This window comes from Equus przewalskii, chromosome 16 (assembly GCF_037783145.1).
Source record: "Equus przewalskii isolate Varuska chromosome 16, EquPr2, whole genome shotgun sequence".
In the NCBI taxonomy this organism is placed as follows: Eukaryota; Metazoa; Chordata; class Mammalia; order Perissodactyla; family Equidae; genus Equus; species Equus przewalskii.
In genome coordinates, this window is record NC_091846.1 from 69,990,202 (window position 1) to 70,004,222 (window position 14,021).

Genomic DNA, 14,021 nt, shown 5'->3' on the forward strand with positions numbered 1-14,021 from the left:
AATCTCCTCCAGGAAGCTCTGGTTTATTCATTGAGAAATCGTGTTTCACGAACATAATCTAGACTCTAGCAATACAACTGCTACTGAGTTGCTCACTGTTTTAAACTGAGTTTATTCTGTTTTTTTCCATTTAAATTCAGGATGAAGGGCTTTTACCTAACCTCTTCTATATGACATCTATGTCTTTTATTTCCCCCCTACATCAAGACTCTTGATTATCAAGGACACAGAAGATGACAGAACTAGACTATCGCATAATTACTCATTAGTTTTATTTCACATTTCATAGACAGTAGTTCAGAATTACAATCTCAATTCTAACACAACAAAGCAACTAATGAATATTTTAAGTGTTTGCACATATTCTTCCCATTCTCCTCTCCCATGTGTATACTTTTACTATACTTATATTAGCAGAGAAAATAGCTTTTACATATTTTAGTCTCCTTCATTTTTTATTTTTTTGGTGAGGAAGATTGTCCCTGAGCTAACATCTGTCGCCAATCTTCCTCTATTTTATATGTGGGATGCCGCCACAGCATGGCTTGATGAGTGGTGTGTAGGTCCATGCCTGGGATCTGAACCCGAGAACACTGGGCCGCTGAAGCAGAGTGTGCTAAATTAACCACTATGCCAGCCCCCTTACATCTTGATAATAGTTTTTTTGTCCCTTTAAACGTGGAAGTCAGTTTTCCAGAATATGAGAAACCTGGCTCACATATTCTCTCCCTGGGTATCCTACATATGTTACTCTAATTTTTTCTGACATAAAGCATTACTGCTGAAAGGTTTGATGGTAAGGGAATGTTCTTTCCTTTATAATAATCACTTGTTCATTTTGAGCTAGCTAGCAATTTTTTTTTTTTTTAATTTAAAGACCTATAACTTGTCTGGAATATGTCTTATTTGTAGTCATTGATGGTTGATATTTTCAGGTATACGGTGTGTGTGTTCAATCTGTAGTTTCAAATCTTTTTACATTTCAAAAAGTTTAGTCCTTGTTCTGTTCTTCTTGTTTTCTTTTTTCAGGACTTCTATAATTAGCTGTTGGCCCTTCTTTGACTTTCTTCAGTTTGTCATCTTCTTTCAAATCATTTTCATCTCTTTCTTCATTTCTTTCTGATTTCTTAAAATTTCTCCTTCATTTTCTATTTCTCTTAAGATAGCTAATGTGTGTAATCACTCTACGTTTCTTCTAGTTTAGTCTAATTGCTTTTATTTATCACTCTCTCCTGAGTTCTAACACCTCATGCATGAGTTTTTCTAATTCATATTTATGTTGCTATTCTAATCTTAGGTAATTTGTAACATCTTTTAACTCATTTTGCAATACTTTGCTACAGTTTGAGTTCTTTGTGGGCACATCTTTATGGCCTGCCTTCACTACCTACAGGGACAGTATTCTGCTCCTTATTCTTTTTTTCTTATAAATTTTGTAGGAAACTTGACTTTAATAATTTTCTCTTGCTCATTTTTATGCAAAATTAGTTTTCCTGAATAGTTTAGTATTTCTCTTCTGAACAGTTCAGAGCTTCCCCTTCTGCTGCTTTAATAAAGCAATCAAACACAGGAGCTTTCTTTCTGGGATTTCCTGGCTCTGTTCCCACTCCCCCCTGACACCACTAACTTTAACTGGATCTGCTTTTTCCTTTCTCCCTCTTGTCACTGGCCCATTCCGTTTTGATCCTACTCCTGGATGTTCTTCAGTGTGGAGCTAAGAGGCTGTCCTCCTGTTCCCAGAAACATTAGATGCCCTGTAACTAACCTTGGCTTCTTCCCCACAGGCACCTATACCATGTGTTACTGACTGATTGCTTGCGTCCCCTAAAATTCATATGATGAAGCCCTAACCCCCAAGGTGATGGTATTAGGAGATGGGGCCTTTGGGAGGCAATTGTTTGGATGATGTCATGAGGACAGAGCCCCCATGATGGGATTAGTGTCGCCTTATTAGAAGAGGAAGAGACCAGAGCCCTTCCTCTTTCTGTTGTGGGAGGACACAGTGAGAAGGCTGCCATCTGTGAGCCAGGAAGAGGAACCAGACACTGAATCTGCTGGCCCCTTGGACTTCCTAGCCTCCAGAACTGTGAGAAATGAAATATTTATTGTTTAAATTACCCAGTCTGTGGTATTTTGTTATAGCCGCCCAAACAAACTAAGACGCCATGCAAATCATGTGGCTATCGGTTTGTCTGCACCTGCTTTTATTTAGGGTTTGTAGATTACCTTGTTTTGTTGTAAATGTTGTCTATGGATTTTTGGCTTTGTTATCTAGGTATTCTCTTTATTTTCATATGGGAATTCAAGGAGATTCCAAAACTATTCCAATGCCTCTGCCAACTTTCCAGAAGGCTCCTTCATTTTTCCTTGTTGAATTTTGATGCAGCTTTACCACTTTTATTAATCTTTTCAAAGAACGAAATTTAAGTTTTATTGATATTATCTATTGCTTCTTTTCCCCCCATTTGATTAATATCTGCTTTTATCTTTACCATTTCTTTCCTTCTACCGTCTTAATATTTTCTCAGTTGATATTTTTCTAAATACTTGAGCTGAATACTTGGAAGATTATTCAAGACTTTATTTCTTGACTAAACATTCAAGGCAATAATTTTGCCTCTAAAAATGCTTTTAGCTACTTCTCACAAGTTTGACATATATTGTGTTCACTATTTTTCAGTTCTAGACTTTTTATTTCCATTGTGGGTTCTTCTATGCTCCCCAAATTATTTAGAGGTGGTTTTTAAATTTCAAAATGGGTGGGTGTTTTTTGTAATTGCTATTTGGTTTCTAATTTTATTGCATTTTGGTCAAACAATGTCTTCTCTAGGATACCGACTGGGTATATAGTTAGGATTTCGTTGTGGTATAGTAAGCAGTCATGTTTTGTGAATCATTCACATGCTCTTCAATCAGAATGTGTATTCTCTAGTCATTTAATGAAGAATTGTCCATTAAATGAAGAATTGTCCATTAAATGAAGAATTAAATTAAATTGTCCATTAAACTATATTTGAAGTCCTTTAAGTCTTTATTAATTTTCTTGGCTCTTTGATCATGGTGAGGTGTTATATACATATTTTACATATACATAAAATATACATATTTTAAACTTAATCTTCAAATGAATCCTCATAGGTAGGTATTATTCTCTCTTTTTCACAGACGAGAAATCCAAGATTCATAGAAATTAAGTTGTCTGAGATTACCCAGATAATAAACTGCAGGATTATGATTAGAACTCGATTGTACAGCTTCAGTGTTCCAATCTTTTCACTACGTCATGATGTGAACCACCACTACACTTAACAGTATAAAAAAAAGCATTTTCCAAAATATACCGTAATAAAACATTACTTGATTTGAAAGATTTGGTTTACACATATAACAAGCTGTTACTTACCCCAAATCTTAATGCAAAACCTAGACTAGCCAATTTTTCCCTTGTTCCATATATGCATAATTGATTTTCAGAATAACCACCCTGAAACACTAAAAGAGATCAACGAACTTTCCAACCCATTAAAGCCAGTATGGCTCTAGTATTCATATTCTAGATTTACTGATTCCAAAAGTCAGGGATCCATCACAACTTTCAATTAACCAGAATATTAATTCAATTTCTTCAGTCACCTGGGAGTAACCGCAGACTTGTCACAGAATATTAGATTCCTCTGGGATCCCACAGGGCTTAGAGCTAAAGAACTGTAATTTCATTCCAGTAATTCCCTTAAAAATGAAGCCATTAATATTTATTTGAGAAAGAAAACCATAAATATTGCAACTATTCAACTAACTTTTTTGATCTGGAGTTGTTAACAATACATTTCTCTTTATAACTGGGAAAAAAGTTTGAGAGCCCTTATTTGTCTTTTCTAAGTTTAAAAATATTAACAGATTGATAATAAATGGGAAAGTGTTTATAAAAACATCTGACCATAAAGCACAAAATCATGGTCCAATGCACAGGGCTTGATGAATGCCATTTCTGCTAGAAAGATGTAGTGCAATTACTGTAATGAGCCACTTTATTGAATAAGTCTCCCACATAAAATATAGTAATTGGAAATAAGCAATTACTTGAAATTACTTAGGTTGAAGGTGGTAGGTACCTCATTTGACTGTATTTGAATTTTTCATGCACCCGTGAGCTGAAAATTAATCCCAAAGTGCATCTGACAGATCATGTGTATGGCAAGGTGTTTCTATGAAATAAACTTTTTATGGAATTGACATTATGTTGGGGAAAGTGATTAGTGTAGGTGGCAACAAGATTAAAAAAGTCATATTACAACGCATATAAAAGCAAATGCTGTTATAATATCATGTTATGAACATTGACATATGTCTTAGATGTGAATTTTGTGAAAAGAGAGTTTTAGATGAGGGGTCAAGATCTCTAGTCTTCAGTTATTTTAACATTATAAATTCTGAACTCTGAAAAACACCAGGCATGAGTTAAAAATATATATATATAAATACCTTTGTGTGCACACACACACACGCAAACACACACCAAATGTTCACTCTTTAGGACTCCAGGGCACCCAGCACTCTCTGTGAATTCCACCAGATCATAAGCTCCATACGACTAGGAGAGTGCATTCCTTGTCCCCTACATTCTATTCCATTGTCTAGCACTGTGCGTTGTTGGTTCTTTTTTTTTTTGAGGAAGATGAGCCCTGAGCTGACATCTGCCGCCAATCCTCCTCTTTTTGCTGAGGAAGACTGGCCCTGAGCTAACATCTGTGCCCATCTTCCTCTACTTTATATGTGGACGCCTGCCACAGCATGGCTTGACAAGTGGTGCATAGGTCTGCCCCCGGGATCCCAACTGGCGAACCCCAGGCTGCCAAAGTGGAACGTGCAAACTTAACCACTGCGCCACTGGCTTGGCCCCCATGGTTGGTTCTTGAAATGTATTTAAATAACGAATACATTTTTAATATACTACATTTTTTTTCTTATGAAGTGAATCCTTGAAATAACCAGTGTGAATGAAGTAAAAATGACAAAGAAGGATTGCTTATTTTGAAATGCATCAATTCACTTGATATATAGGAAAATCTTGTAAAACTAGAAACTAAAATGATATTGGAAATTTAATTGGCTTGATTTTTTTGCACTTGAATTTTGTGACAATGCTTTAGTCACTAAAGCAGTAGCCTGTGTCATTGTAGCTTTGGTCAAATCTCCAACCCTTTACACATCAGATGGACCAGTATAATGAAAACCCCTGACGCAAAGAACCAGGGAAAACCAATATCTTCAATTATTGAAAAGAATTAGAGATGTCTAATATACAGAGCTTACTGGTAAGAAATGACAATATATGCAAACTAGGTTTTAAATTATACAAGTAAAAGACAAAATGACTTTGTGGTTATAGCTCATATAAACAGAAAGACAAAGATTGAAAATCTACAGAGATTTAAAAAATAAGATGAGTGGGTTTATGATTCTGGGAGCAAATGCCAGATGCTTTTAACCGTGCAGCTGTTTGTGCATTTAGAATCCGTGGCCCTCTGATAATACTAGGGAGCACTCCCTGGTCTCCAATTATGGGTCACTTGTACTTGAATGTCAGGTCCGAATGACAAGAACTCAGCAGCAGCAACTCCAACACACTGAGACTGGCATATCACTCAATGGAAAAGAAAACTTACGAGCACAACTAGGCTCAAAAGAGAAGAATGTTAAAAAGTACAGTCATGTGTCACTTAACGATGGGGACACGTTCCGAGAAATGCGTTGTCAGGTGATTTCGTCATTGTGCAAACATCATAGAGTGCACTTATACAAACCTAGATGGTGCAGCCCACTACACACCTAGGCTCTAAGGTACTAGTCTTATGGGATCACTGCTGTATGTGCGATCCGTCGTTGACCGAAATGTTGTTATGGAGCGCAGGACTGTAGAGCTAAACGTAATTTCAAAGATAGGTTTAGCTGCAACCTTCAGTTCTCTGGAACCTGTTTTGGAAGTAGTACCCCAAACTGTTGATTAAAAACCTTCTATATTACCTATAAAAGATTCTTAATCCTAGACTGATTTGCTTTTCACTCTCAATGAACGTACACCCAAGGAATGCAAACAAATTCTGTACGTATAATCCCAAACTAAAAATGGTTAGATGATTAAATATTCTGCAAAAAGAATCATTGATAGAGAATTCCTACTCTCATGTTAGTGACAGCAGCAAAATGCGTTTTTCACCCAGAGCCCAGCACACTGTTTGCATCTAAAGGTCCTCGATGAACAACCTTCAACGGAAGAACGTGCGCTCCAACGCAGCTGCATTTTGATCTGAGCTCAAAAACGTACTGCAACGATCAATAAAAACAAATAAAAAGGTTTCCATTTATATTATGTATCTTTTGTTTCCTCTCCATTAGTGTGAATAAATGGGCAATCAATTCTCTACTAAAGCATTCTTACGCTAAAGGCAGAAGTTCATGGGGTTTTCATATTTGATGAACACCACGTCTTCCTCCCCCTCACACTGCCCCGCACCCCTGCCACACAGACCCCGGTCAGGCGGTGGCCCCTGTAACCTCCCACGCCTCTCCCCCAGGCATGTCTTGAACAGCCTTGCAGAGACGGCAAGCTATTATTTCAGAAAATTCTTCCAGAAGAGTCAAACCCTAGAGATGAAAATAGGCTATTCTCGTTTTTTAAGTGAGTAAATGTTCATCCTGGAAATTACAGATCAGCCTGAGTAACTTGCTACATGCAGAGTTACTGGAACAAATCATCAAACACTCTATAATCACAGAGAAAATTATAAAATGCTGCACGGCAATCAACAAGACTTTGTGAAGAGTAAATCCTTTCAGGACAATTTCATTTACTTCTTGAGAGTCTAAGACACTAGGCAGACAATGGGGGTAGTAACTGAAATATCATTGAAAATCAGACCAAAAAAAAAAAAATCAGACTCATGATCAATAAGGAAAATAAATCAGTAATTAATGTATTGTGTTCAACTAGACTGTTATATCCGAAGGTTACTTTGTTTAAGGAAAAGTCATTTGTCTTGACAGGTGAACATAAGCGTATTTGCTGAGTCTGACTTCATGGCATGGTTTAATATCAATGACTTTTCTTATCTGGGATGACAGGCATGCAACATAGGCTATGCCTCGTGCGATGCTAAGCATTTAACATATATTATTTAATTCTCCTAACAAACCTTGAAAACAAGAATTCCATCTATTTTATAGATGAGGACTGGGAGCTACACCACAATCACTATTACTGGTCAATCACTATTCTATTCTATTTCTCACAATCAGTTACAGCAAGCACATTATGCTTTCTGTGCCTTTCCACATGCTTCCCTCTGTGCCTGGAGCACCTTGCTCCTATCTCGCTTAATCAACCTGCTCCTGTAAGAAGGACTTAGGGGGTCATGTCTCATGTTCCTGTAATACTTTCATCCATTTACACGTTTCTCCCTGTTAGACTAAAAGCTTCTCAAAGGCAGAGTTCACATCTTGCTCACTGTTGAATTCCTACAGCCTGGAAGAATGCCAGATGAATAATGTGTTCCATAAATGCTTGTTGAATGACTGAGTGAATGCTGAAGACTTATGGAAATGAAAATGGTAGAGAAAACACAGTAATTGCTTGCATCATTTTCCTCCTTATTTTGTACATGTGTTGGCTGTTAATTGTGAAGGTTTATTATGGAATTTGCTAAATGCTTAGCAGAAAGGAGGCGGGTAAGAGAGAGAGCAGACATCGCCCTATTGTTGGAAAATTAGTCACTGTTCTTTATCATATGGGTTCTGATACTGTACTAGGAAGTGCAGGGGCACAAGGGGGTAGCTGAGACAGCCGTCATCCCTCCATGCATCTCAGGATGATGTGACGCTGTGAGGTTCCCTCATGTTTCCCAACATCGTAGGTTCTCACCTCAGAAACAGCATGTCAACCAGGACAGCAGGGCAGAAATATCAGGGAGCTCAGCCAGAGAGCAGGGAGAGTCCCCAGCCCCAGCCACAGTGGAAAGCTTGGCTTGGAGGAGATGCTTCACTTCTGAAGACTGAGCAGGCTACTTTTATTACCGGGGCTACTGGAAAGCCAGGTTCACAGCTTGGTTTTGTGGGGGATCAGAATTGGCCACCCCAAAATATATCTCTTTGCCTTGACTACTTTTGAGGACAAAAAGACTCTGAAAGAAATATTGCCCTTCCCGCTAGCTGCCTAAAAGAATCTGAGACAGAGGGCCTGTGCCAGGAGGGAGCTACACCTGAGATGACTGTAGTGCAATGTAAATGTGTCTCAGGTCACTGTCTGGAGCTGGCCCATTTGCATTTCCATCTCCATATAAACTGCCTTCCTCCCCTTTGAAGATCCAAACCACTACCTCCAACATCCTCCTTTGTCTTCAGCTGAAGACGGTAGTTAATGCGACAGGCTTTGGCCATTCTGGCGAGTTCCTCAGCTTTCCTGGGCCTCTCCCATGTGTACACGTTATAAAGCTTTGTTTGATTTTCTCCTGTTATTCTGTATCATGTCAATTGAATTCTTAGATCACCCAGAAGGACCTAGAAGGTAGAGGAATTGTCTTCCCCGCCTACAGTGTATTCACAAGCACTCTACTGAAGAAGCCTAGGGTTTAATTTCAAGCCTATGGAGAAAAAATGAGTAAAAAACCACTGCCTGATTTCCTTCTGCTTGGAAACTAGAAAAACTCCTCTCAGGGTACGCAGGTTTATCCTTTATCAGGAAGAGAGGGAAGCCCGTACAGATGGCCCCGGTGCAGGCGTGAGGGGAAAGGAACGTGGGACTTAGCCCTCGGGAACTCCGTTTCTACGGAGTGTGGAAGGGCAGCCATTCACCCCCAAGGAGCGGAGGGAAAACGCTATTTCCCGTCTTCGTGCTTTAGGATCTGCAACGCAGCTTAAAGATTTTACATTTTTGTTGGCTCCTTGTTTACAGCGAGAAGGACAGGTATTTTAAGCTATGAGATAAAGGTAATCCAACAGGGCTATTTTTAAAAACACAGTCTCTGTAAAGTGAGGTTGCCATGGGAATTACCAACGTTGTTCAAAGCCAGGGTAATTACTTGGAGAAAATCTTGCTTAACATGTGCTATTGTGTTTCCTGCATTGTTTAATCAAAAACAACCCCCCGCCTTTTGTTGTCAGGGGGTTTTTTTCTTTAACTTGTGATCTTCAGGTTCCTGGGGACTCCATGTTTCCCTTGGCAAGAGACAAGTGCTTCCCTCCAGTGCACTGGGAGTCACAAGTGTCTCCTTACCGGTAATCATTAACAGAAAAGTTTTATTTTATTGCTACTTTTGTCATGTTACGAGAATCACCGAGAAGCCAGCCTCTCATTTTCTTTTTATTTCTTACTGCTCTTTAAGGAAAACAGCCTTAATTTGCATTACATGGGGCAGGGAGAGTTTCTCCGAGTAGAGTGAAGGACCTTGCTGTCCACCTGACACTGATTGGCATTTCCAAAGTCAGTTGGGATTCTGACAGAAACTTACAGGTGCTTGATGAAAAATACTTTATCGGGGGGCAAACAGTGGTATGATTTCTGTTCAGGATTTTTGTTGTGTGTTTATGTATTTTTGTTTTTTAAGTGGCTTTAGGGTTTCTTATTAAAAATAAAAAAGGCCTGCCATATTTAAAAATACAAATATCAGCCTGCTTTCTCTTTGATTCTGCTTTCCTTAAATCCTCACCATTGAAATTCATTAAGTGGGATTCTCTGTTTTGGGTTTCCCTGGCCCAATGGCACTCAACAAGGATGGCAAGGAACCCAGAGGAGCTGAAGCTGGAAACAGTGGATCCTGAAAGGAATTAAGTCAACTTTTCTGACAACCTAAATAAAGTCAAAGCTTTAAGAATGGAAGGCAGCTGAGGTAAGCCTTTTTGCTGATGCCACGATAGGGTAGCTGCTGCTGAGATGGAGAAAATATGTCCTCCGCATCCCACTTTCCGAACTGGAGCATTTACCCAGATAATGAAGGCCATAAAGAGATGAACAGTATTATTCCAACCATAGTTTACCTACATATGGGCCAACTAAGCTTACCTGGGATGAAGGGCAACCTGACCACCACCGATAATTTTCCTTGTATAAGGTCACATATTATGTGTTTGAATCAACCAACCTTATAGATGGGGGACTGCCTGCAGTATTCAAAAAATTCTAGTCTCTTTTCTTTTTATTTTACTTATTTATTTATTTATTTTTTTTTGGTAAGGAAGATTAGCCCTGAGCTAACATTCACTGCCAATCCTTCTCTTTTTGCTGAGGAAGACAGGGCCTAAGCTAACATCTGTGCCCATCTTCCTCTACTTTATATGTGGGATGCCTGCCACAGAATGGCTTGATAAGTGGTGTACAGGTCCACGCCTGGGATCCGAACCTGAGAACTCCAGGCTGCTGAAGGGGAGTGTGTGAACCTACCCACACGCCACTGGTCTGACCCCAAATTCTAGTCTCTTTTAGATGCTGAGTGACTTGGATACCACCAAGGAGCAGTGTCTTTGCTATTTCATTAAATTTTAGGAGATCATGAGAAAGATTCAAATGTAAAATTATGGAATAAAACTATAATCGTTATCTTACTTTCAGTTAGTTAAAAATAACTGTTAAATGAGAAGATAAAAAGAAACCACCAAAATATAAAGACATTAGAGATGTCAGAAATGGCATTTGGAGTTCTTTGACCTCGCCCAGCACAGAGATGGCCTGAAAGGGACAACAGCAACCAGACGAAGGGTGCGACCATGTCCCCTTAGACTCCTCCCCCACCCCCCAGCCACACACCTGCCAAGAATCTTTTCACTTTTTGCCTTGCCGATTTCAAAATATTCTGTTCAGGAAATTTAAGAGAGATCATGTTTCCTCTTATGGAGAAAATAAATTTTCATGGACTAAGATTCCAATTTTGTGTTTCCAGAAGGATATTGTTACTAGGGATTTAAAAAAGCATGTTGTGGATTTGCCACGTCGAGTACAAATGATATCAGCTCTGGACACCCTTCCTGGAGTTCGCTGGTCAGAACCACAGCCCAGCCTGGGGCTTCATCCACACCTCTGGCTTCAAGTCTGCTTTGGAAATAACCTTTTTTCCAATCATTTTACTGAAGTCATAATGGCTTATAACATTGTGAAATTTCAGGTGTACATTATTATTTACCAGTTTCTGTATAGACCGCATCATGCTCACCACCAATATTCTAATTTTTATCCGTCACCATGTATATGTGCCCCTTTACCCCTTTCGCCACCCCCATCCCCCTTCCCCTCTGACAACCATTAATCCGTTCTCTTTATCCATGAGTTTGTTTTAAAAATAAATGTTCTAGCGAGTAAAAACGCAATTTCAGACGGATTGGCTGAAACCAGGCTGTTATCCTCTCACTTGATTATCCACCAACATAAGAACTTCTGCTCCCATACCCTGTACACAGTACAGAATGAAACACAACTGTGCAGAAGAGCTGTAAATAGTTTAGTAGCAATTTTTTAAAAAGAGTAAAAGTCTTTAAGGAAAATTAAGAGTATTGAGTGCACATGCACACAAACACACATTTCATGATTTTTCATTCAAAATTTAAAAGCAAAGGATGACATCAGTTGAGATCAAATTAGTGGGCTGGAAGATCAGGCAGAACAAATATCTTGAAGCACAGAATAAAAAGAGAGAGATGGCAATCATAAGCAAAAGGCGGAAGGAAAAAGGAGCAGATGGAAAAGTAATAACCGAAAAAAATAATGAATGAAAATTTTCTTGACAAATATCTTAGTTTACAAGCTGAAAGAGTTCCCAGTTTGGGCAGTTTGGACAGAAAAGACATTCAAAATATATCCTGGTAAAGTTTCTTTTTTTTGATGAGGAAGATTTGCCGTGAGCTAACATCTATTGCCAATCTTCCTCCTTTTTGCTTGAGGAAGATTAGCCCTGAGCTAACATCTGTGCCCGTCTTCCTCTATTCTTTTGTGTGTGGGACACCACCACAGAGTGGCTGGTGAGTGGAGCAGGTCTGAGCTCCGGATCCGAGTCCGCAAACCTGGGCTGTTGGAGCAGAGCGTGTGGAACTTTAACCACTTGGCCGCGGGACCGGGCCCCCTGGTAAAGTTTCGTAACTCCAAGGATATGCAGAAAGTCTTCCGAGCTTCCCCAAAGAAACCAGGAAACCAAAAAAACAAGCAACAACCAAAGAAAAAGAATCTAATTAACTTCAAAAGAAAAAAAAATGACGCTGGCATCAGACTTGCCATCTACAATCTTGGCATCTACGACATGGAGGAACAACACGTGTAAAGGACTTAAAGAACATGAAAATGAATCAATGGAAACCCTTGAATGAGAAGACACATCCTGCAAAGGAAATCGTCCCCATAGTAACGGAGAACAAAATCACTGACTGGCAGCAGAGAACCGAGGAACTGGGGAGAGAGAAAGGGGAGAAGTTCAAGCTTCTCTCGGGAGGGGATGGGGGAAAAGAAGGAGGTGAGAAGAAAGCCCCGGTGCTCCGGCAGCCTGCTCCTTGTGGGGTGGGGAAGATTGGGGAGCAACAGCGAATCTCAGAGGGTGAAGCTGGTATTTTATTTTCACATGATAAGAGAGAAATGTGTATTTGATTATAAGCAATAGAAAAAAGGCAGTAACAATTTAAAGGAATAAAAACTAAACTAGGACTTGTGAAGTGAAATCTTTGCAAGTGAATTAGACGATTTTACCAACTCTCATCTTTAATCTCTTTTACAAACTCTGTTATTGATCTTTCATTTTCTAACTGTGGAGTCTAAGGAAGAAAATTCCCTATCCGCTTTTCGAATGATAAAGAAATAGGTAAATCAGAACATGAGTAAGATAATGCACCCAGAGATAACCCCTGCCACATGTTAAGCACTCAGTAAGTGGTAGTTACTTTGATTGATTTTGGGGAAACTTGCTCTGGTTATTCTCCCTGCGGTAAAAACTGGACTAAGCATGGTCTCTCACAGACGGCAACAAACAGGCCACCCCTGATCCGGGTGGCACCTTAGAGCTCAGAGCCCTTCCTTCTGGGCATGAGAAGATGCAGCTTTGGGGAGGCTCGTGACCTATTCGAGCTCACACGGCTGCTGTGTGCCACGGTTCAAAAGTGGACTTGGAGAAGTGCAACATTTAAATTCATAAATTTACAAATGTTAGGTTTAGTGATTTTTTTTCAACAAATACAATTATTTCTCATTAGTCTCCTGGACATTAGATTTCAGGACGCCACACGGTTATGTGGTTCTTTTCTCTCACATATATGCTTACGAGAAATTTGGTAATTTGAGACAGTGATTCTTACCTTTTGGTCAATGTACTTGTCTTCAATTGCAGACCGTTTGGAGTGATCACATGATGAGGACGAGGCCGACGGAAGGCTTCGTAAGAGGCAGCAAGTGTCCTGTTGCTGGCGATCAATGAACTGCTTCATAAAACTTTCCCTTTGCAAATGAAGGACACATACATCCAGCATCATTAATGAGATGGAACAATGAAGACATTGTGCAATGATGCGTTTGCTTGAGCTAAGATAAAGCAACGACAAAAGTTTATGGAAAACAAGGCATGCCATACCAAGAATGGTGTTTAGTTTAATTACTAAAAGAATTAATTTAGAGAAAGCTTTCTGAATCTTCAGTCATTCCTGTTTAAAAAAAAGCAATGTCCCTGAAATAACTTTTAAGCAATAATATTCAGTAATTGATGGTATTTTTTAATCCTATTGAGGTAATAAGATACTTTTTTTCTCCTTTAAAGAATTAGTTCACCTCTCTGAACTTCCACTCATCATAAGAATCCTTGAGAGATAATCTTACATCGAAAGACTCAAAATAACTCAAAAGAACCTTACTTCATCTGATCTCTAACGCACAGTGAGAATTCAAATAACATCTTTTCAAATAACCCCTAATCTTGAATCTAATTTATGGCTCTTTTATACTTCGTATTTTCAGGTTTGAAATTCTGTTTTTTTTTTGAAAAAATCAGAAATGCAAATATATTTCT

At 39.0% G+C, this 14,021-nt stretch overlaps 1 protein-coding gene across 3 annotated transcripts in view; it reads right to left on the reverse strand.

Moving 5' to 3' along the window:
- The window catches only part of NALCN (sodium leak channel, non-selective), a 303,705-nt gene that overhangs the window by 73,436 nt on the left and 216,248 nt on the right, over positions 1-14,021 (reverse strand). For all 3 annotated transcript variants that reach the window (XM_070579234.1, XM_070579233.1, XM_070579235.1), the window contains one exon: positions 13,318-13,456. In XM_070579234.1, the coding sequence (XP_070435335.1) occupies positions 13,318-13,456 (139 nt within the window). The remainder of the gene's footprint in view (positions 1-13,317; positions 13,457-14,021) is intronic.